The following is a 24025-nucleotide window of genomic DNA, read 5'->3' as shown; positions in this document are numbered from 1 at the left end:
TGTCTTTCCTACGCGCTACATGCCCTGCCCATGTCTTCTTCTTGTTTTCGATTAAGATGGCCTTAGCACCCATTTGGTCCCCAACTCACTCAGCTATATTTACGTGTAAATCTTTGTGTGTGCGTGAGAGAGAAATAGGGGGGGGGGGCTCTTTATTAGAAAAACAGATTTTTGCCTGCCTGTATGTAACCGCTAAGAGAGGCAAAAATTGTAAAGAAACGCAAGAATATGGACAAATATGAAATGCGCAAGTGAACCTGATACGAATACTTGGAACAAGGATGTCAGGTACGTTTACGCTAGTCCACGTGAAATAGGCAATCATACTTGTGGTTTGTTAGGTCTGCTTGAATGCCGCAGATCTTGCAGCAGAAGAATTTGTAATGACCTTCTTGTTTATCGAAAAGAACATATTCAGTGCAAACAGAGGAGAGAAAAAGCGACACAACAATAGGACCAGCGTTGGTCCAGTTTCCGCGTGTCTCTTAGTCTGCTCGCGCTACAGATGATTTAATAACACGTGACAGAACGTGGCTGATCCGAGCAACATTTTGCACTAGTCAACCTATTCGTATTGCGAGGCCTTCTTTGCAATATTAAGAAGGTAAACTCTACTGCACTGTAATATGGGCCGCTTTACATCCCGCTGCGGCAGAGCGCGCAATTGGATATTTTGTCATAGAGGACTTGAAGTGGACTTATCGCGCATGGGGCCTCCTTTTAAAAGACGCTTCCTTTCTGCAGCCGCGGCCAAAATATTGCCAGTGGGTGTGGCGGCGAAGAAGGCGGCACTCGGGCTGTTCAAGACGAAACTCTTCATTGGGCGAACTTGTGCCAAGGAAACGAAAGCTCAAAATACAAGTAATACACGCTGTACACTGATAGAAGCGATCACAGTCGTCGGCCGTTGGTAATGTGATCATCGGCGGAACGCGTCGTCTTTTGTGCATCAGTGATCGAACCTTCCAGCGTTATCGGTAGTGATCGCGTAAGCTCCCGAATAAACTTGACTATTCACGTCCTTCGCGTAATCTTAACAGAATAATGTCAAACCACCTCGAAGCTTCCGAGACATTGCGACGCGGTCTGTGCCGAGCATAGTTAACAGATTTTGTGGGTGAAATCCCAATACACCAAAATTAAGAAACAAACGCGTGTGGCAATATGATCGCGCGGCCACAGCAGCGAGACGCCGCCTTTGCAGAAATATGCATTACTCACTCTGGCCACCCTTCGAAGGTGGACACTGTAAATAGCGTCAGCATGGCCTTGAGGACGTCGTCAAAATGGAAGTTGTTCTGTTCCCACATCCGGCTCTCCTCGGACGGTCGCGTTATATCGCCCTCGGCGTACACGATGAACTTTCCCCTGCACGGCAGAGTAGGCCACTTTCAGGGGGCGCGGCATATTCAATGTGCAAGAGCAGCACTTCGCGAACGAAGACAAAAACAAAAAACACGCACAGTGACAACGAATGAAATGGGTCAAGCCATCTTTGTAATGTTTCCTTTTTTATATAGAATAAGAATACATGATGTGGTATACAAGTAAATAACGCTGCAATGACTGAGAAGAGCAACAGGGGCAAAAATATCAGTGAATACATAACTTGTTCTCGTCCACATTGCGTGTGCGCGTTCCCCTCGAAATGACTCTTATTTCGATGATGAAATGACGGGTGTTGATTTCCTTGTTTTTTAACACGAAAGTGTTTTATGCCGGGGTCCACCAAGACACCACTGACACTTCCGTCACAAATGTGAGGTCAATAAAATGCACGTGAACTGACGACAAAGAAAAAACAGAAGAAAATGTTTCGTTGATTTCGATGACCTGGGAGTCGAGCCCACGACCTCTCGGTCCGCAGCATTAGGCGCCAATCGCTCTACCGCCTGCGCCACGGACGCTATTGCATGAGGGTTCGCAAACTCGCCTTATATCTCCCACACCTACCGTTCACAGTGACCCTGGTTGGCGGGTGACGTCGCCTTCTGAGATCGGTGAAGTACTGCGTCATGACACTAATGAGCGCCGACAGGCAGCGCTTGGGCATTTTCAGCTTTCGTTGAACCGAGAGAATCCCTGGGGAGAAGCGGAACGCCTTGCCGCGTTCACGGCTCAAGCGACGAACTCTGCTTCTCGTTTCCTGAAGCGCTGTGTGGTATACGCATGAGCGCAGGCGTAGGTTGCCCTGTTACTGGGGAGCGCACACCTTCGCGTTTCTCTCCTCAGGTGACGACACTATTCTATGAATGAGTCCATATCGAGTACAAGTGTAATGCGCTTGGTGATGCCATCTTTGCGCAGAATTCACCATATGTTGTGCCCAGGTGTACGCTAACTACTTCAGCTACTACAAAGGTAAAATCATGTTCACGGACATTAGCGTCGGGATGGAGATGTGCCACCAGGCGCCAACGTTGGTGCATACATGTCAAACGGTGCTATAGCGGCCGAACACCAATAGACATTGTGCAAGCTATTATATATCAACGTACAGTAAATATCAACTACTGCCGTGAAGATACGGTTCACGTACCGATTCCTTTGACCTATTAGTGTTATACCGATTCCTATGACGGAGGGATCCAGCCATGCTTTTTTTTTACCTTAACTCAACACGCGCATGTCCTTCGTTTGCATCATCAATTCCCTGTACAAAGGCAGCTCTTCGCATTTCTTCCTGAAATTCATCAGCATTTTGTAAGTCGGGTTGCCGTACTTCTAATCATGCAGGTCCAGCTAACCCCATCACTGTGGTTTGAATTTATGAACGTCATATTTCGCTTAGTATGGCTAACAGCAACGCTCGAGAAAATTCTACTGCGATTTGTGTTTTATTTGCCGAATTAGCAATATTTTCCCGCACAGGGCGACTAACTCACAGGGCCCCTCATGCATTTGCCTTTTCCTTCTCAATTTTTCCGGCCACTCACCCCTCTTCTCCTTCCTTAAACTGTGTTGAAATAAACGTTGGAGAACACATTCCAGTCTCGACCGAACGCTCCGTGTCCGTCTCGTTATTCCGCGCGCCCCCCCGTCCGCCGTCCGCGGGCTACGCCATGACGTTAGATACAACATGTATGCCTGTGTATGTGTGTGTGCGCGTGTGAGTGTGCGCATGTGCGTGCGTGTTAGTTTACTTTACAGCATTAAAAATAGGTTACATGCGCACGTGAAGCTCACGTTCCCTTCCCGCATAATGTCTAGGAGTGAACGGGGGTATGGGTCGTGGATCGCCTGGTGCCCTTGTGGGGTGAAGGCCCGCTCTCCGTAGATGACATCGACGAGGCGTCTGTAGGGCATAGCAAGGCCATAGGGTGTGACGCAAATCGGCTTCCCGCTCTGGCACGGGTGGCTCGAGGCAGCGTCAATCACTGCGCGCCGATTGACGATGTTACAGCAGCACTCACCGAACTCTTTGGAGCAATATTTCCTCTTGACGAGTGGCCAAATTCTGGTGGTTGTAATTACGCCGAGACATGGGGGCTCACGTAGTGCGCCGAGGATTTTCTTTGGGAATGTGGACAGTTGCGGCAGCGCAACGGGAACACTGATGTTCGAAGATGACAGGCTGAGTCTGCCCCGGCATAAGCTGCGACGTTTGATTAGCGAATCAACCGGAATGAAATTCGGCACGAATAAAGAGCAGCCCTGCAACTGCTGTGCGACCGACGCGACGGAGGTTGCGAACAGCATGCATCGTGTCCGTTTGCACTGGCGTAAACCATCCCGGGGGGGGTCACGGAGGTCTGATCCCCCATGTGTTCAGCCTGGGGGGGGGGGGGGGCACTGTTTGCAAATATCCCCCCTTGAGATTTATTTTTCCAACATCATGTTTGAATTGCTTGAGAGTTAATATAGTCCGTTCAACTTTCTGTAATGCATGTTTATTTTGTAGTGTCTAGGTCCTGTGTTCAATACCCCTCGGCTGTGTGAGACTATTGAAACCGCAAATGCCGCTCGACCGGTTTCGAAGAAGAGTCAATCAACTAATGCAATTATGAGAGCTGGGCACCCATGTTCACCATTTAATTTTGTTTAAAAAATTATCTATTTTTATTTAAGTACAAAAACAACTATATTTATAAAAACAAAATGGCCACCATGGCGAGATGTGTGTCCCCCCTTGTGATTTTTCTGGATTTACGCCACTGTCCGTTTCAGAGAAGAACTACAATTTGTGAGTGTTTCATTTTGACGGGTTGCGCCATTGCAATCAGAGGTATTCTGTATATACAGTGCTTATAAATGCATCTTGTCAATACACCAAAGACAAGAAGGATGTATCGAGGAGCCGAAGCCGGTAACCATACATGCTCTCATTTCAACTTTCTAGGATTCTAAACGGGGTGGGCCGAGCAAGATGGTGTATTTAGAAACAGTGCTTAAAGACATGTAATAGGGGTTGCTTTCATAATCCCCTGAAATGTCTAATAAGTGTTCGTTATAACGAAATCACGTGCTGATGCAAAACTAGATAGTGCGCTCCAATCCGTAAATAATGTTATGTGTATCTCAGTCACAAACGTTTTATCTCGCGTGCGTTATTACGCTATAATAAAACACTAACGTCTGTCACCTAGGTAGAATATTTTCGCTTGACCATTTGCAAGTGTAACGTGAGATGAACGCTCTGACTGGCGCAAAATGTCATCAAGTCTACAGATATATGAGTACCACAGTAAACCACATCAGTGACAAGTCGACTACTAAGTAAGAGCACCTTGTCTTTCATTATTTCCTCTCCCTTCATCTCTACCTTCCCCATAGTTAGGCGGATAAAAATTCCTCCTTGGCGAATATGCGCAAACAGGCGCGTTATAGGAAAGAAATAATACTTACCGGCATTCAGCTTGTGTGAGCTTCGACCGGTCGGTACATCGAAAGAACTTCCCCTACAGACACGAAACGCAAAACAACCCAAGTGAGACGGCAACACACATGAACCTAAGATATTAGATTAGATCGGAGTTACAGCTGAGCATTACCACCGAATCAATATGGCTACAAGTTGCAGGAGTTAAATTGTGGGGTATTGCGTGCCAAAACCACGATATGATTCTAAGACACGACGTAGTGATGGACTCAAGATTAATTTTGACTGCCTGAAGTTCCGCATAAGCACATGCGACAAGAAGCCCGAAAAACAATGCCTGAAGTTTGCTCTCGGAACCCAAAACAAAAGGAAAGCGCAAACGGTGGGTCATTTGTGTCACTGCGGGGCTAGCATGTGCTTTGCTGTGGGCACTAAAGAAAGAAAGAAAGAAAGAAAGAAAGAAAGAAAGAAAGAAAGAAAGAAAGAAAGAAAGAAAGAAAGAAAGAAAGAAAGAAAGAAAGAAAGAAAGAAAGAAAGAAAGAAAGAAAGAAAGAAAGAAAGAAAGAAAGGCAGGCAAAACGGACGTACCTTGAAGAGCTGGACGCCAATGACGGCGAACATAAAGTTGAGCAGGAACGTCACCAACATGATGTTGCCGATCGTCTTCACGGCCACGATGACGCATTGCACTACGTGCTGTATCGGGAAAATATGACGCATATGTGAACTCCTTTGGAAATGAGGGAAGGAACATAAGCTTCAAAACACCCTAATTTAGTTTTATTATTGTACTTTAAAATGCATAACGTGGACACCTTTAGAAAGACGTATTCATACACTCCAAGTGGATCGCTTCTCGTGGCAGCAGTGGTGAAAAAAAAATGGTGGCAATTTTAGAAATATGTTCATTAGGTAAAAATAACCATGATTTCGGCGGCTGCGCTTGTGCATTTTAGCACAACATATAAGAAGCCTAGCACTTCCCGACTAGTTAAAGTTTTTACTTATTACTATACTACATTCAAAGATGAAACGGGCACATTTCGTTGTAAGTTGTTTGTGCTGCTGCTGCAACACACATATTTCGTACTACAATTGAGTCGCATATGGATCCTTTTTCTTTTCTTTTTGCAAGTATACTCAACTCAAGTCAGGTTTCTGCCAATATGCTCAACTCAAGTAAGTTAAAGTGCGAATTACTTGTCTGCAATGCCTCAAATAGTTAAATGGCCGCTTCTGAGGGAGCACTGACCCGAATTCAGTATTCTTTCTGAACTCCTCGCGTTTTACAACAATCACAACTTCCGCATGGTCACTTAAGTGCCCCTTCGAGAATAGAGTCGGAAAATACAAACACCACCTACCCCCCGAAAGGGCCCATTGCGGTGAAAAAAAAAGTAAACTGAAAAACTTATCTGTGCATACTCAGGTAAGGTGGCACCGCCAATCACTCAGGTAAACGTGCGGCTTTAAGCGATAAATTAATTTTCAGACATTTCACTTATTCTCAGGTGAGCTAATCGAAGGCTGGATCATGCATGCTCTTTCACTTAAATATATGCGAGGTGCGACCGCTTCTAAGTGGGGCAGACATGCCGTTGTGTTAATCAGCAATTAATTGAGCGTGAATGAAAATTAACTAGAGGATCGCCCACTAATATTTCGTTGCATTGCGCCCCTTGAGTATTGTCTGGTTATCCTCTCGTGTCTTTTACGATTAAACTTCGGCGTCCTGTAGTTGCTAGAACGAAACTATTTTGATACTACGTTGCAGGTGTTCCATACTCGCACAATTTGTTAAATGCTACAGGCGCCAATAAAATCCGTGCAGCACTTGTATTATTAAAAATATCTGGCCTCAGACGCACATAAATAGGGAAGTTTTAGCTCACCCCAGGCCGAAGCCACGTCTTCAGTACTACATAGACTACATTCAAACAAGCCCTGCGCGAGCCTGTGCGTAACGCACAGGCTCGCAACAGGCATTTGCGACAGTTTGTGCACCTTCAGGCCACAGTACCTTTTTTTTTAGTTGTTACTTTGCCTGAATAAACAAACAACATTGGTTAATAACCGCTGAAGCTGTGCAGTGAACTATTTCTCGGTGTAAACGCTGCTACTACCCGCTTTGTGCGAAACGGTGTACAAATGGTAATAGTGCACATTCAACGCGTAATGGGAAACGTTAGAATGATTTAAAGTATGTCACCATGTTGATGTACTAGCATTCCTACCTTGAGACCTTTAGCCCTGTTGATGGCCCTCAGTGGACGAAGCACGCGACAGACACGAAGGATTTTGACTACAGAGATGGTCCCATCTCTGCAATAGAAGAGGCGTCACCAGTTAAACTCTTTGTTAGCTAGACATTTGCGCAATTCCTTGAAAGAAGCATGGTGTATCAGTTATCCACTCTAATCAATACTGTTTCTCATAAGCTCATTACTCACTTAAACTTGAGCAGTAGACATGAGTACGTGGTTCTCGTTAACATACTGAAACTCGGGATAGGATATGTATTATAAACTCCATATGTATATGTGCTGCATATAAACTTCTAGAAGTTACCAAATTATCTCTACTTGTTAAGTTCCAAAAATGTCCTTCGTGCAATAGTCTGCGGCACTTCTACTTTGTTTTATTCTTCTTGTTGTGTCAGTGTCCTCTCGATAAATTTGGAATATTAGAGCATGTTTCGACAATCTGTTGATAAATTGAATATATATGTGTAATATTTTTCCTTATCTTACGATTTTGCTCACTCAGCAGTCAATATTTTTTCATCCGTTACTGGGTAGGAGATCCCTACAGCTATGGAACCTCCTAATGAATCTTCGTTGATGTACAACTTTGTGCAACGGAGCTAAACATTATCTTGATTCTCATCGATGTTGGTCTATATTAGCAGAGGCATTCGAAAAGACAAACGTAAAATATAATACAAATATTTGGGCTATTCCTTTATGATTGCGCGCTTTGCGAGCACCAAATTAACGGTAGGAAGTGGGAATGCACTGACCCGAATCCGAACGAGATGAGCGACACGCAGACGACGAGGACATCGAGGAGGTTGAAGTAACTCCTGCAGAAAGACCCTTTGTGCAGAATCACCCCGTACGCTATCACCTGCACGATCAAGACGTTCAGTGACACTTCAACATAGAAGATGACCTGCATAAGATATCAGCAGACGCTCGCTGCCCCGCACCACAACCACAGCAAGCTGCTATGGCTGGTCAAGGGCTACCAGCGACAGCCCTTAAAGGTCTCCCTGCCCGCCAGAATGGCCTCGTCTCTAAAACGTTCCTGAACTGCCTTGGGGGACACCGGCCTGGACTGCCGGTTATGGAGGCCCCCTGCTCTTGTCATTCTATTTAACTTATTTATTTTTCAAGCGCACAATCGCCGAGGTATTCGCAATGCTCACGAACTATAGGTGGCGCGCCGTGCTTTCCAAGATGGCGCCAGGAGGAGGGTCAACCCGCTTGTTAGCATAGGAATAGATAGGACGTGCGGACGTACGGCCCGTGCCACTTTCACCGGATGAGGTCATGAGCTGCGCTGAAATCGATATGAGACTAAAATACTTTCCCAAACCATGGAAAGTGCTAAGTACTCGCCACCTAATTATTTGCTGCGGCGTGAAAGGTTTATATTTCAGCGCCGTTACCGTGCATAACGATGCTTTGCGAAATCCTGTGCGTGCTACATAAAACCGCATGAACTAGAATTGATGTATGAGCTGAAGTTCACTCCCATGACAGATTTGCCGCAGTAGTAGGCCGCCAGCGAGTAGCGCCATCGCTGCTGCACGGGACCGCACGTTTAACGTGGTGATGGTTTGCAAGCATAATACGCCGTCGTCATTACTTGCGCAATCGGGAACGCGGAGTTACGTCTTCAACGGAACACAAGCATTTAACATCCCATATTCAGTAGCGCTTGTGTCACAGCCATGCCGAGACTCTAGCCGTGTGCAATTCACTTCCCTCGCATGTTGCAGGTTCGATCAGCACGATCAAAACATGAATATCGAAAAGAATGCACACGTATGCTTTTCGCCACGTCGAAGAAGTTAGCCGAGAAGCGTGGATTGTGGCCGTGACTGCATGTTCCAACGCTCTAACCATTTCGCTTCGCTGGTCGAGCTCGAGCGTGTTGGCGGCATGCGGCGCTCCATAATATCCACAATAATTGATACATGCAATGCACAAGAGGAACTATGCTTTTATTTTGATCTCGCTCAAGGATATTATACATTAAATACAATCAAAGTGACTTACGAGCGTGAAAGAACATTAACGCACGAGGGGACGTGAAGTGCAACTCGCTCCTCGTAAGTTAGCAGCTGATCGTTCATTGTCGCTGTCACTCTCGGTTCTTTCAGTCTTCTACGTCCAGTGAAAAATCCTCGTCGTCAAGATGGTTTCTTTCAACATCACTGCTGAAAGCAATCTGAAGAATTTCCTCCGCCGAACGACTTGGACCACTCAGCGTCACCACGTTTACAATTAGAGAGACGTCTGTGTGCGGAGAACATATTGCTCTCAGACCGCTCAACAAGCAAATCGCTTGCAGTGTGCTGCCACCTATCAACAAACGTACAAAAACAAGCGTCGCAGCGCTGGCTTTGAAACAAACACACTGGCGAAGGGCGGCGTGGAAAGCGTTCGCTCCACGAAAGGCGTCGAGCAGACGCGTCCTCGAATGATTGAAACGTCGGTCGCACAATTAGTAACAGCGCCTTGTTGACAAACGATAGAGGCCCTATTTTAATGTATCGCCAACTCGAAATCGCTCAGTTATACAAGAGCACATCGCGAGCTCACGCGACCTGCCGCGTACAGTGTTATGGTATTCATGCACTACAAGAAACACTGGTCAATGCTATATGCAAGTAAAACAGTGTGAGCTTCAACTGAATATGTCAGACGATAACATTTAACTAACATACGTGGCTACGGAAAGCCTCGCGAAGCTGATAGTATGTGTACGTTCTCGGCTAGCATTGAAAGCGCGAGTTGCCACGTATTTTCACGAAAAATTCGCGTCTCGCAAGAACGAATCCCATTTCTCGTGTCACGGAGGGCCCGGTTTCTTCACTGATGCAGGGAACATGCAAAGTCGTAGTGTTCCTTTCTTGCCAACGCGTTAACACTGAGGCTAGCACAGCCGAACAAGGGAGCGACTGCGTAGTACTGCCATTTTGTCGTTTACTAACCCTCCTCGAGAGGCCACTCCTGAATTCCGCTTGGCGGCGCGACAGTCTATGGGCATTGCGAATTGTAGAGGGGACCGAGTTACAATACATACAGTAAAACCTTATTATTTCGAACTCGGTTATTTCGAAATCCTGCTTAATTCGAAGGGTTTCTGCGGTCCCGTATTTTGCAATGTAAATATGAACGGATAATTTGAAGCGGCGGTCAACACCAGCCTGGTTAATTCGAAAAATTTGGGTGCCATTGCCAATTCCTGATCCCGATTTCGCCGCAAATCCGCAGAAACGCGGCCCTTAGGAGCCATAAGGCAATGCAATGTAGCGATACTAATGAGTTATGAGTTACAGCTGAAGCACCCCAGTCTCGCTGCTGCCAGCGCAAGAAAAAAGAAAAGAAAAAAGAAAAAGCGGTCTCATGGTCAGCTGAAACATACGTCTGCGGAAAAGACGTGCTTCACTGCAACACAGCGATGACACGCGGGCATCATGTTGCATGCCTCTCGCAACGTCAGCGCGTCATGATTTACACATTCTTTCCGACAAAAGAAAAAAATAACAAAGGACGCTCTGACGGAATTCACGATGTATGCGAACCTCCGATTTGCGGTTGCTCCGGCAATTTGAGCACTTCCACTCCTGGCGGAGTTCTTGCCTGCAACGCCTACTTCGAAAACTTCAATGATCATGTTTTCCAGCATGAACACATCGCGAATTCCGTCACCCTGGCCATTATAAAATTCTTTATCTTACCAGAAAGAATGGGCGAATGGTCGCCTCATGACATGCGGGCACTGCGAGCAGCAGGTGACATGCTGCCCACGTGTCACCAGTACGCTGCAGTGAAGCACGCCTTCTTTTCCGCAGGCGCACGTTTCATCTGACCACAAGACCCCTTTTTTTCTTTTTTATTGCGATAGCAATTATATGGACAGTCGCGGCTGATTTTTGCGTCGCCGCCGTCATGCACCGTATATATATATATATATATATATATATATATATATATATATATATATATATATATATATATACAAGTCACAAAGAAAAATTATTTAGAAAAACTTTCCGATGCGCGGAATCGAACGGGCGACCTCCCGCTTTCCAGCGCGCGGCGTTACACGGTTAGGCCACCAACAGCATTGTCTTTCCGCCTGCTAACGGCGAGCTATTTATATACACCACTTACATCAGCATGCTTTCTTAGTTACCACATAAATGGCGCGATGTGCACGCGTGGCGCGCTTTGTCTGTCAGCGGGGGGTTGTCTGTCATGTGCTTTCCTCGCGGTGTCCGCGCTGAAGTCACAGAGCGTACGAAGGTTTTTAGCGCAGCCGTGCATTATGTTCCAAGCAGACACAGCAAACGACCACCTCCGATTACTTTCAGTAATTCAAAGCCCCTTGCATCCCACTTTTTGTATGTCTCGTTAATTCGAAGAATTTTCAGTTCCAGTGACTCACGCAAAAATAGCGCCAGAAAATGTGGAATAATATTTAAACGAAAAGTCACAAGACTTCCCCGGAATATAACGGCAATGAATAGAAATAAATAGAAACATTTTATGCAATATTAGAGCCAAAATAATTATCAGGAATAAATGTGAACAAATACCTCTACACAAGCTATAGAATATTACAGGCAAAATATAAACGCATGAGGTACATTCTAAAGCGAAGCAAAAAATAGAAATGTATGGCGAGACGGGCATGAGGTGATTATGCAGGATTATCACAACGGAAGTGAATGTCATAAAAGCAAGCCATGAAAAATAGAAAAGATGCCATCTGTTTTAGGTGTATCAAAGAACAAGAAAATGTGCAGAAAATACCTTTAACCTTGTGTTTACGCTCAGGCCGGGATAAACGATAAGTGAGTGGCGGGAAAAGAAAAGAGGCGGGAGCACTCGCGGCGCAGCGATAGAAGTGGCACTGGTCTTTCATTGTTGCTATACTTGATGTGCGACGGTAATTAGACGCGTGGCCTTATTCTGGATTACTTCTATGGACCTTACTAAATTTGCGTGATGAGGGTTCCAGATTGCAGCGGTGTATTGCAACTTCGAGCGAACAAGGCTTTTGTACCGTACGACTTTGAGGGAGGGGAGAGCTTCAATGAAGGTACTTCTTACGTATCGCAATGTTCCGTTAGCACTGGTACTTACCGTGTTATGGGAGCATTCTTTGTTAAACTAAGTAATGGTGCCCCAGCTACCGGTATGATGAGATCATTCGAACGTATGAAGCAGCGCACGGACATAAGACACAAAAGGGAAAAAAAACGATTCGACAGGACAACTGCTGCACTCGCAACTAGTTTATCTTGAAAAAAAAAGAAAAAAGAAAACAGTGCTAATAAGCGTACACACCAGCGTATACCACGTGTATCGATGAGTTTCACTGATAACTAGTTAGAACCGTTTTCGGTGATCTTCCAAACAAGAAACTTGACAATCGCTAAACGCAACTGATGCTTGGCTGATACAATTTCTTTTTCCTTTAGTGATGTGGAAAGCTTTGGCTCCGTTCGGGCCGCTGGACCGCTTTCTAACATTTCATGACATCTGCATTCGCTACCACCTCGGCCGTTTAACCTTGCCGCCGCCAATAACGAAGTTCCTGCGCAAGCGCGAAGTACTGTGGTGACAGCTTCAGATTCGCACCTTTTCCTCTCCTCACCTTCTTCACTGCCCCTCTCTCCACCCGTCTTCTTCCTGTAAATATTGCTCCGAAACGAAGACAAATCTTAATCATATCATGTGGGGGTGCCCTAAGAACCCGCCTCCCCCGTCCCTCCAAAAAGTATTAAATAATTAGGAGCAGTGGGAGGACTGCCTTGCGAAGCTTGAAACCCGACGTCCGGGCGGCCATCCTGGGCTGGGTAGATAGGGTTGCGGAAGTCTAGCATTTGTAGCAACCTCCCCCTATCTCTATCCCTTTGCCCATTTCCTTGTAAAAGGAAATGGGAAGTTTTTACCTACCTGGGTGATTATTCTGGTAAGTTGATCCCTATGGTTTGAAAGTATCTCTGTTTTAGAGAAAAGCGGCATGCAACCACATTCCGATGATGGTACGATGGGACATGGTCGAGTTCAATGTCACCGAATTCGTCACCTGGCTGTAGGAAAAACAATGATGCTGCGAATTCGGGACCGCCTTTATCAAAGCTGACATTATCACATTGCGTTCGGATTTAAGTACAGATTCTGGCAATACAGACACAGATGCACACACCGTCGCAATTCGTTGGAACGGGATAAGGGGAGGGGCCAGAACAACAACACCAAAAAAAGAAAGTGAGGAAGGCATATATATATATATATATATATATATATATATATATATATATATATACATATACATATACATATATATATATATATATATATATATAAGTATGAGAGGTGGCACTTCAAGAAAACTTCATTTATTACGTCGACGTTTCGGTCAGCGCCTGACCTTTGAGAAAGGTCAGGCTATGACCGAAACGTCGACGTAATAAATGAAGTTTTCTTGAAGTGCCACCTCTCATACTTTTATATATATATATATATATATATATATATATATATATATATATATATATATATATATATTTCATTATATATACATTTTTCATTATTTCTAAGAAGCCTACTCGTTAAGGAATTCGTGACTGTAAAGGTTGCACTCTTTAGACAACTGTTCGAAATGTGACTAAGCAGAGCTTACCTTGAGCGTGATCTCAATGGTAAAAACAGTGGTAAAAAAGTAGTCGAAGTAATTCAGAATCTGAAAGAGAGAAATGCACATATCTCACTGTTGGTAGCTAGAAAAAAAATCTTCAAATCTGTAGGCTAATTGTTGTGAAATCTGAAAACATCTGTTATCCGCACGACATCGCAAGCATGAACACTTGAAAGCATTTCTGGATAAAGTTGTGCTGTTGGTGTCCGACTCCAAAGCCTTACACCACACATACAATAAAACAGACTTAAGGTTACTGACCCGGTGTAGAGCTATGCAAATATGCGAAGATTGTGCGAAGAATGCGCCGAGGTAGTGTGTTCGTTCCCAGCGGCGACGGGGTGTTTTAATAGCGAAGCTGTGAAGCAAATCGTTCCGTGTCCGGCGAACCAAAAAAAAAAAACCATCATCACCATAAATGGGTGTGTGCCACAGAAATTGGGTAAATCGCACTACTCATCACTGGTCCATTAAAAATGAAGAAGGCAACGGTTAGCCCAACAAATGGGTGCGAAGCGACGGCGGCGAGCCGAATACCCCGAGGATATTAGGGAACGGGAAAGGCAACGGCGGTTTCCGAAGCGATGGAAGGCCTACGCCAACAGCGGCGTGCCCGTAGATGTATGAGAGGTGCGAACGCTTGGCTTCTGCGCGAGGTTCAGAGCGACATCCGTGTTGTGGAAGCGTGTCTTGAAGTACAGGTAAGGGGCACATGATAGTACATGATAGCGCCTGTGTTGTTTGTTCCTTCGACTTAGCCCCGTTTCTCGCGCGGTTTCCTCGCAGTATCCGTGTCGAGTCTCTGACTGTCTGTGTTTTAACTCAAACCTCTCTGCAGTGAGAATCAACGTAGAAACAACCTGCATCACCTAGCGCAGGCCTAGAACAACCTAGCTGCAACCAGATTAGTCTTCAGAATCGTCCAGTTTCGCTGTTTGAAGCCTTGCGCGGCTTGTGCAAGCTTCGCAATTTTTTTTCGTTCACTTTCATACTATCAAGCAGGAACAATCAAACTCCGTAGCGTACATGCAGCAATGCGCTAATACTATACTATGAGCACGCTTCAGCTGATGTTAATACATTTTTATTTCGAATACAACGCAATAATTAAATTATCTGGATGGCCCTAAATGAACTACCAGATAATCCACCGGACAGACGACTACGATTACAAAGCGATTCTGTATATTCCTTTACTCTTCTATTGCATTAGTGTTTAACCTACTTCGCACTTGCAAACAGTGCTACTGTTGCTACAAACATTGTGTATAACCATAATCTGCCTTTAACAGGAGGTCCCGATACAGTGTTTGACTTTGGGACCCCCTTATGCATAATAAACACATGTAGTATTCCTGTATTTGTATTAATAAAATTCTCATTCTGAAAAAGTGTGTGGAGGTGAACCACCGGACAGGGCATCACTCACCGTGTTCCGGTGTGTGGTTGAGCGAAGCGGGTCCTCTGCGGCGAGCATACCACTGCTGACGAGAATGCACACAAGAATGAAGTTGCCAAAGTAACTGTGGTTGATTATCTTGTGGCAGAGGATACGAAATCTGTGGGATATAAAAGACAGTGTGAACACACAGTTGGGGTTCCTGTAAACGGCCGCACGTAACATCGAACACTGGTACCACAAGTTTAGATACTACACTGCATTCTATTAACGTACAAAACACTAATAAGCCGACCTGTTATCGCGTGAGATGCTGCTAAGGAAAAACGGCAACAGTGGCAGAAAAAAGACGAGCAATGAAGACGGTGCTTTGCTCTTCTTTTTTTCACTGTGCCTTCTTTCCATAGAGAAAAATATATCATGTAATAAATATAAGCTAGGCCAAAATCAAACTCTTCTAGCTCGCTAATGCCGGTTTATTCAGAGCTGCATCATTTGCCCATCGTATTGTATCTGTGCACCATCAAAGCAGAATAAAGTTCGTTCAACAAGCTCTTATTGCTAAACGAAGTGTTAGGAGACGTTTGTTTCACCAACAAGTATTTGAGAGCAAATAAATAGCCATACTGTATCTAAATATACATTCTTATGAGATTTTGTTTATATTTACAGAGCTAGAAAAATGTTCTCTGTCGTAAGGAACGACACAGGGCACATCCTCTCTCGTCCCTGTCCGTCAACGCTTGCTCCCACTTCTAAATAACAACGAATTGGTAGGCTGCTTTGTTATTCAAAGGCACGCATTGGAGTATTTTTTTTTTCTGTCCACCAATCGACAAGTTTCGCCGGACGTTGCAGCAAAGCCTCATTGGCAAGCTGCGTTCGCTAATAACTACAGCCTTCTGAAGGAGTGCAAGGCGTGCGATGTACATCAATGAATGAGCGATGTCTAACTAGGCGCATAAATGGTAGCCGAGGGAGAGAGTGAAGATTCAACTGAACCGTACGACAATTACGGCAACACTACACGAAGCCCTGTTCCATGCATGTGCGTAAAGCATGCACTGTGCGCAAAAAAGGCTCGTTATATTTCAGGAACCTGTCTAGCTGTGTATACGCAGTCCCTACCACATATTAGGGTGTTTCACGAAAGTAGGAAATTGGCAAAGGGGGACTCGCAGGCGGCGGGCGTTGAAGAGGACGGTGTACACAAAGTGACTTATAGGTGCCGCTACAGCAGCTGTCGCCAGTTGCTCGAGCGCCCTCAACGCGCCCTGATGCTTCCGTGTATTTTTATTCGCGAACTAACAGGTGGTTGGCAATAACTTTATCGAGTTTATCGCGACCGGGAATAGGTCTCCAACGAGGGGACATCGTGCTTTTGTCTCGTCGCCGTACTTCATCAAGCTCTCGGATAGCACAATGTAGCTAGTGCATAATTAGGTATTCTCAGCGAAAGTGTTTCGTCTGCTCTTTCACATTTTTCTACATGATTCTTGCACACTATGCTGTTTGCGCTGCTCTTCAATGTTTCTACGCGTTTACTTTTTTACAATTCCTGCTACAGACCGACAAGGCCGCCGTACGCGCACCCAAAGCAATAAAATATTCAAAGAAATAGATAAACGCCTCAACCAGGCATTGTCTTGCCTGTTGTCGTGCGAGAAGATGAAGAAAGAGCTGGCCTTGGGGATAGGCCGGATCTTGGTCTTGATGTTGAGTTCAGACATGCGGCGCGGTCGTGCCGACTTGACCGACTCCTCGTCAGACTCCTCCTCGTCCAGCTCTTCCTCGTCCTCTTCGTCTTCTTCGTCTTCCTCGTCCCCAACGTCCTCCTCTTCGTCCCCGTAATCTTCGTCGTCGTCTTCGTCGTCGTCGTCCTCCTCGTCGCTACCGTCATCATCGTCATCGTCGCTTTCCTCTTGGTCAACTGCGAAAACAAACAGAAGAAGCATCCCTCGCAGCAGTTGATCGCCACTGTGCGTTTCAATGCACGGTACAACGCTTGTCTATCGACACACCCTAAAATGAGGCTGGCTTTTCTTTCTAAACGGCGAAAAGCTCAGTTAACTAAGTGGTTTGTGGCACATACAGGCGTGAAGCGCAGGGCATCGCAAGAGGAACGATTGATATCGTGATTCTAGGCGCCGTGTTTCGCACACCTGCACGTGGCTGCCTGTCCGCTTTGTTCATGGTTCGGTGTAAACCGAAACTGCGCTTATGGGCCATGAAAAGACTCGTCATGGTCCCCTATAACCTAAGCAGCAGCTTAGGAGCGTTTTTATGTTTCTGTGTAGCAAACGACAGAGCATTCAAAAGGGGATGACGACAGAAAAAGCATTGTAGCTGCTTTCTCCTCATTAGAGGTTCGGTGTGTGGTGAAGCCCTCTTCAGTCTTTGCGGTCGGTTCACAAGCGATACTTCGTTAGGTGTAATGCAAGCAATCCGTATTGAGCTTTGTGAATATGTAAGGAGCGAAAAACGCTAGCAACAACATGATAACGTTGTTACAAAAGACGTGCGTTAAATAGAAGTGCCTCCGCACAGATGTAGCATTTCCAGTCTTCCATCAGACTGCAACAGCGCTTTGCCTGCCGGAGCTAAAAGACAACGTTTCGTGACCACGCCGACAGCTCAACAGTTTGTAAAAGGTCACTCGTGCGGTAGATAAGGCACCATCTTCTCGTGAAAGCAAACAGTCCTGACTGACGAGCGGCTGCTTGCCTATGACTGTTCAGCCGCGAGACCTTTATTTCCTTTGTGGAACGCGCGTTGTCGTACAGTTGAAAGAGACTCTGCATACGTCCTTGTAAGAGGATCTGGAATGCTTTTGCTGAAAACACCAATATGTTCATCCTTGAAGCACTGTGAAAAGACGGGAGCACAAGACAAAGAAGATCACAGTACATTGAAGCAGCTCCGGAGGAATATTTCTGTGCATGCGATTACAAAAAAAAGCCACTGGCCGTCTTAGTCCATCTATTTCAACTCTGTTACAGACGTCTATTGCCCAGGTATGCCTATTTTAACGCGATAGCGTTAGTGAGCTCGTTTCGCAGAAATGCCGCCGCCGGTGTCGGTGTCGGCGTCGCTTTTGAGCGAAAAATCGTCCGTGACCGAAAAATCGAGAGAGGTGCAAATAAAATAAACAATAAAAATCTTCGGTCCCATTGAGGATCGAACCCGGGCCGTTTGCGTGGCAACCAGGTGTCCTACGACAAAGTCACGATGTTACTTGCCACTGCTTCGGGAAAAAAACACTACTAAATGTCATGTAGTGGAAGGAGTCTCCTTAACACATTTTGTTCGGCAGGTCTCACGACGAAAATGAGCCCATTCGGCGATTTGTAGGGGCAATGGCGAGGCCATCAAACTACATTTTTTGCGCGATGCCATGCTTCGAAAAAAGCCGGGATAGTGCAGCCAGCGCCGCTAAAAACACACACGAACTTTCAAACAGATCCAAAATTGGACAACCTATGTGCATCTAGCGGAAAACATATCAAGCCAATGCCTACTTTCTAGAGGAGGCGTTGATCAATCAAACAGCAAACATTAGATAATGTGCCGCCTTCTGTGAGGCATTGTGAAAAATATGTCTGGACTCTAGCACAGGGAAGTGCTTTGGATCGAAAACCTGTACCATTACTATAGATTCATAGCACGCGCGCGTGTATGTGTCTGTGTGTAACAACACACATTAATAAGTATGCACTTAGTGGTTGAAGTGCGCACTAGGGGCCGGATTTCGCTATCGCGTTCAACTCTTAAAGGCTGACATTTACCTGAAATAACATGGCTCCTTCAGCCGCGAATTATGATCGACTGCCTGAAAATGCGCCATATTCGCGCAACATAATTACATAATTACAACATAATTACAGTATCACGGCACGTGATACTGTAATTCAAGAAAATTATGAATAATACTTTGTTTTGTGTGAGGTTTAGCAATCAGTCCTAATTAGCGTGTAGTCATATATATAATTATTCTGAAGTCAGTCACTTTCGTTTTTACATAAAAATGAAATCATGGGCGCATGATGCATACGCAAGTTGTTTTTGTTTGTATTCCTTCGGATCGAAAAAAAATATTTTTGATGTTGGTCTTGAAACGCGGCGCGTCGACCGAGCCGTCGACCATCGTAGCGCCTTCACCGAAGTTGTCGGCTGCACTCATAGGCAGCGCACTGAGGTTAAGGAAAGGACACAGTGGTTATACAGATGGTTCAATTCACCCTGTGCGTAAAGTACCTTGCTCCGTCTTGATCCCTAGTCAGATGACCTGGCAAAAAATATTTGCGTCCATGTGGACGTTGCGCTTTAAGGGGATAGAAACACAGACCTGCCTAATAAAGCGCGCGGTGAATTCCTCCTTCGCCTTTGCATTGCAACACATTTTGCGCACTTTGATAGCCTAATTCTGCGAGCTCGTTACCTGGGTTTTTCGCGCTCCCATCGTCAGCACTTGTGTCTTCTACAGTAATTTGTACTTGTGTCTGAAATAGAAAGAGAGATTCGGTTGATCCATTCAGATCGTGCACATTAGTGATTGCGCGCGTGAGCAAGATAGTTTGTTTACCTTGTCTTGTTTTTCCTTAGATCTGAAACAAAGAGAAAACAGGTTTTCATCAGCTTTAGTAATGAATTGTGAAACTACAAAGCTCATTATTCAACGTACAACCTGCGTTAGGCGATAGCAGCTGCGTATTCCGGAGCCACATCAAATTGATACGATAATACATATCCTACTTTAGAAAGAGAAAAACAATCTTTCTCGTATCCGTAAACCTTTCTTCGACAATACCAAAATCACCGCGCTTGCCGCGAGAATATGCTTAGTAAGCGAGAAAACGCGCAAAAATAAAAAAAAAATGCGGTTGGAGACGCCACTTTGAAATTCCCGCACCAATCACCATAGATTTTGACGGCGTCTCCTAGTGCCTACGTAGTTCCTAATCGGTAAATGTGACGTACATACACGAACCGAACTATAATCGATTACAACTGAGGAAAAGATTAGGCTACACACAAAGAACGGCGGTGCCATTCACCTCCGTGCCGGAAAGCTGGAGTCCGTTCGAAGCAGATGCAATCTTCACCGCTAATTTCCAATACTGGCGCACATTGGAAAATTAATCTTATTCTTCCTGTCTCCGTATTATTTTCGGCGATATACTGTTAACGGAGTTCTATATAAAAAGTCCGCCGGGACTTTTCCATTCGTGCCTGGTGCGAAAATCTATACATGTATGACAAAGTGAACAACCCTAAAAAAACAAGCAAAACTTTTTGCACCACTAAAATGAGAGAGCAAGACAGGGTGGCGCATCTACGCATATTCATTATGGGTGATACAGCGATCGCTCAGGGCGGACTTGATGTTTCTAGGTTGTAGTGGACTATAGAAAAAACAACGTGCTACCAACCAGCAAAAACAAGATGAAAACAGTCCGTGTGCCTGCAGCTGTCAGCAGCGACACCGATTCTGGAGATTTCGGAGGACCTGCTGATGATGCTTTTTGTGCGTACTTCTGTACGAACGGAACTCAGTCATTGCGTTGAGACTGAATGAAGAAACAGCTGTATTTTTCTGCAGTTCCGGCTGCTGTGTCGTATTTGCGTACTTATTTCAATACTTCGCTCTTAATAATCTTCATTTGTCTCCTTTATTCATGTTTTATCGTGCTAGGTCTGACGCCATACTTTTTTTTTCCTCCTGCTGCTTTACATGCTCTTTATTTCGGTCAAAAATCGGGCACCGCACCCTATCGCAGAATGTGGGTAGAAAAGGCCTAAGAAGAAAAAATGCCCTCTTCACGCTCCATATGAGCTACGCGCAAAGTTTTCACATAAGTGAGATTCCGCATGGATTATGCATCTGAGTGGTCGAGGTGTACGAGGCCCTTACATCTTGATGAGCGGTGCGTGGTTCATGTGGCTGGCCAGGGCGTCGGCCTTGTCCGAGGGCGGGTGGCCCCCGTTGCCCCTGCCCGCCTCGTTCGCCGCCTCGTCCTGGCTGGCCCCGCCGCCGGTGTTCTGCTCGGCCTCCCGCTGCTGCCGCTGCTGCTGACGCCGCTTTCGCTCGCGCCTGCGCCGCCGCCTACGCCGCCGCCTCAAGCGCCGCTTCCGCTCCTGGCGGAGACGCTTCCGCCTCTCTTCCTCGTCTTCCTCGGCGCCTTCCTCCTCTTCCTCTTCCTCCTGCACACCGGAAGTCTGTTGTCAAGTCATCCCCGCTCTTTTACGGCGCAGCTGTTATACTCCAACTACGTCCGTCCACAGCGATGGCGTTCGCCGAGCAGACACACCCTTTCCCTCTGTCCCAGTCTTTCTAGCGCCATACCTTTTTCCCCCTCGAGTAACGAACCACGAAGCGCAGCAACATACCCCGCTCAGGAACCTGACTTTTCCTACGCTAGAATTGGTGGCTAAGTATGACAGCCCACACTTTATTCTAAAGAATGCATGAAGGTTGCCGAAATGGCCTAGCCGTAGTCCACGCTTTCTGGGGAGACACGTTTAACTCTTTAGTTACCATGGGAAAATCCGCCACATTTTGCAGGTTGTAGTAATTACATTTTATTATGAATATTATGACAGATACATTGTAATATTATTAATATATTAAGCTAAGTAACGTTCTTTTAATGGTATTGCCTAAAAATAGTAATATGCAAGAATATTTATGAAAATACAAGATTTATTGAACATTGCATAGAACATTTATAATGTGCTCCCAACATGGAAGAAAGAACACGAAAAAGAGTCTGAAATATACAAAATGTTTGCTAAACAGCTTTGCATATCAGAGAAAAGTTTAAATAATATAGCTCGAAAAGTGCATGGCTTGCCGATTCTTTTTGCTTGTTCAGTGAAAACTGTATTATTCTGTCAAGTTACATGGTTATATTTTTCTTTCTAAAAATTTTCCAAACACAGTAATACATTGCATATAACAAAAAGAGGAATACGTTTCCTATTGAGCCATAGGTAATTTAGCAAATTATGATTAATAGCCACACAGAAAAGAAATCAGGTAGCAAAAGGTAGCACTGACCTCGGCACCGAAACATCCTAAAGTATGGCTTCACCGCAAACAATAAAAATATTGAAAACTTGTAAGCTACAAAAAGTCTTCAAAGTTCAATGTCTGATACTATAGAAATAGGCGGAACCATGCCTCAAAGCTCGAAGAGGTAAAAAAAATTTTTTCTAAGAGAGAGAGAGAGAGAGCAATTATTCACAGAAGTGGCAGAGAGGTCGGTTTTTTTTTTTTGTTTCTGGTGCGCCACTGGGTAAAACGGGCGCTACAAGTGGCATTTGTCTGGTAGTCGAATTTCTTGCCCTCACAGCACTTTTTGCATCCTCTCTGGTTCGTCAGTTGTTCGGACTTCTTTTGAATCTACTTGTTTTGGGGAGATGCAGTCGTCGAAGCTCGACGATGCCCATATAGATCAACAGGCAAATAACATACACCAACTCTGCGGCCATGACCTTTTCCCAAGAACCATCACCCTCGGCATAGGACCGCTGCAACAGGATTTGCAACCACGCACACTCATTTTTGTTAACACAAATCATGTTTATTACTTCCGCTGTGGAAAATATGCCCAAAACGCTGATTTTCCTTGTGACGCATATCGCGTCACTGCGCAACACTACTCTGAAGTCACGGCCGGGTACGCTTCCTGGTTTGAACATTACTCTCTGCTGCCTTAATGTGATGTCACCAAATCTTTACCATATACTGTTGACGCACCTCAAATAGAATATATGGTAGTGCCAACACCCTCCCGACATTTCAATCGGCGTAAGAAATTGATGTGCCTGAAAGCGAAACGTACTGATCAACACCTGACTGTGATCCGGGGTCGTTCTACAGTTTATCAATCGAACTATATTTCCATGGTTTTACATCATTCTCAGAGCAGAAAAATCGCATGCGGACGCAACAAAATCGTCCATGGAACAGCATTTCTGGGGAGGACTCGCCACCGAGAAGTCTGCTATTTTCGCGAACAAACCAAGAGGGCCGAAATCTGAGTAGCTGTTAAAAATCGCCGCCGCTCAGGGGAAAAAAGAAAGCTAACTATACGCAGGCAACGGAACATTAGTACTACTTACGGAACGTGCTAGATGGTGCAACTAGTGGACAGAAGAGCCCGTCTTTTTTTTCTTTTACTCTCGCAAGACGCGTTCGGGTCACCGGTGACCCCACGCTCTATAGGCGCGGAAATGCAACAGTTAAGTAAACGATCTTGCAGCTGTTTCCTTCATTTCCCCAGGGCATTTTGCTTAATAAATAGGAAACTTTCTGAAATACAACAGGAAATACGATGTAGCAAGTCATCTAGCTTGATATTGAGCACTCACTGGTTAATTTATAGACTGTGTTCATTATTGAATGATTGATGTTAGATATGCAAACATATCCTGGCATAGGTAATGCTTTAGTGGAGCGCTTGACGTTTGTCAAGGTATTCCTATTTTAAACTTCCCACGCAATACGCAAACGTTTTCTTTTTTGTCTTCTTTTGAGTCAGTGAAATTTTAGCCAAGGGCGCGAAATGGCGGTGATATGAACTAAATTTCAAGTTAACAGTTTTTGCAATACCCGCATTCAGTCCAGATATTTCTAACATATATACAGATTTTGGCAAACGTGTGGTTCAGATAGCCGACTATCAATGATGCCACATCGTTATTCTATCGTGCATTAACCCCTCAGAGTTCTCCAGCCATAGGTCGGCAAAAAGACTGCAGCTCACTCAGACTCACTCAAGAAATATATTTTGCTCTAAGGGCTCACTCGGACTCATACTCACCAAACTTCTCCTCAGCCAAGCTCACACGGACTCAAACTG

The 24025-nt window shown here is 45.2% G+C and overlaps 1 protein-coding gene across 1 annotated transcript in view; it reads right to left on the bottom strand.

The window, feature by feature from the left end:
• The window catches only part of LOC119400224 (muscle calcium channel subunit alpha-1), a 129833-nt gene that overhangs the window by 78822 nt on the left and 26986 nt on the right, over nucleotides 1-24025 (bottom strand). The window contains exons 7-17 of the mRNA XM_049420240.1: nucleotides 21073-21362; nucleotides 19744-19765; nucleotides 19600-19660; nucleotides 16812-17091; nucleotides 15192-15321; nucleotides 13748-13807; nucleotides 7839-7945; nucleotides 7054-7141; nucleotides 5408-5515; nucleotides 4846-4898; nucleotides 1222-1368 (exon numbers count right to left, since the gene is read on the bottom strand). Coding sequence (XP_049276197.1) covers nucleotides 1222-1368; nucleotides 4846-4898; nucleotides 5408-5515; nucleotides 7054-7141; nucleotides 7839-7945; nucleotides 13748-13807; nucleotides 15192-15321; nucleotides 16812-17091; nucleotides 19600-19660; nucleotides 19744-19765; nucleotides 21073-21362 — 1346 coding nt within the window. The remainder of the gene's footprint in view (nucleotides 1-1221; nucleotides 1369-4845; nucleotides 4899-5407; nucleotides 5516-7053; nucleotides 7142-7838; nucleotides 7946-13747; nucleotides 13808-15191; nucleotides 15322-16811; nucleotides 17092-19599; nucleotides 19661-19743; nucleotides 19766-21072; nucleotides 21363-24025) is intronic.

Source organism: Rhipicephalus sanguineus, chromosome 10 (assembly GCF_013339695.2).
Source record: "Rhipicephalus sanguineus isolate Rsan-2018 chromosome 10, BIME_Rsan_1.4, whole genome shotgun sequence".
In the NCBI taxonomy this organism is placed as follows: Eukaryota; Metazoa; Arthropoda; class Arachnida; order Ixodida; family Ixodidae; genus Rhipicephalus; species Rhipicephalus sanguineus.
The sequence above is the reverse complement of the archived record's forward strand: the minus strand, read 5'-3'. Positions and strand labels throughout refer to the sequence as shown.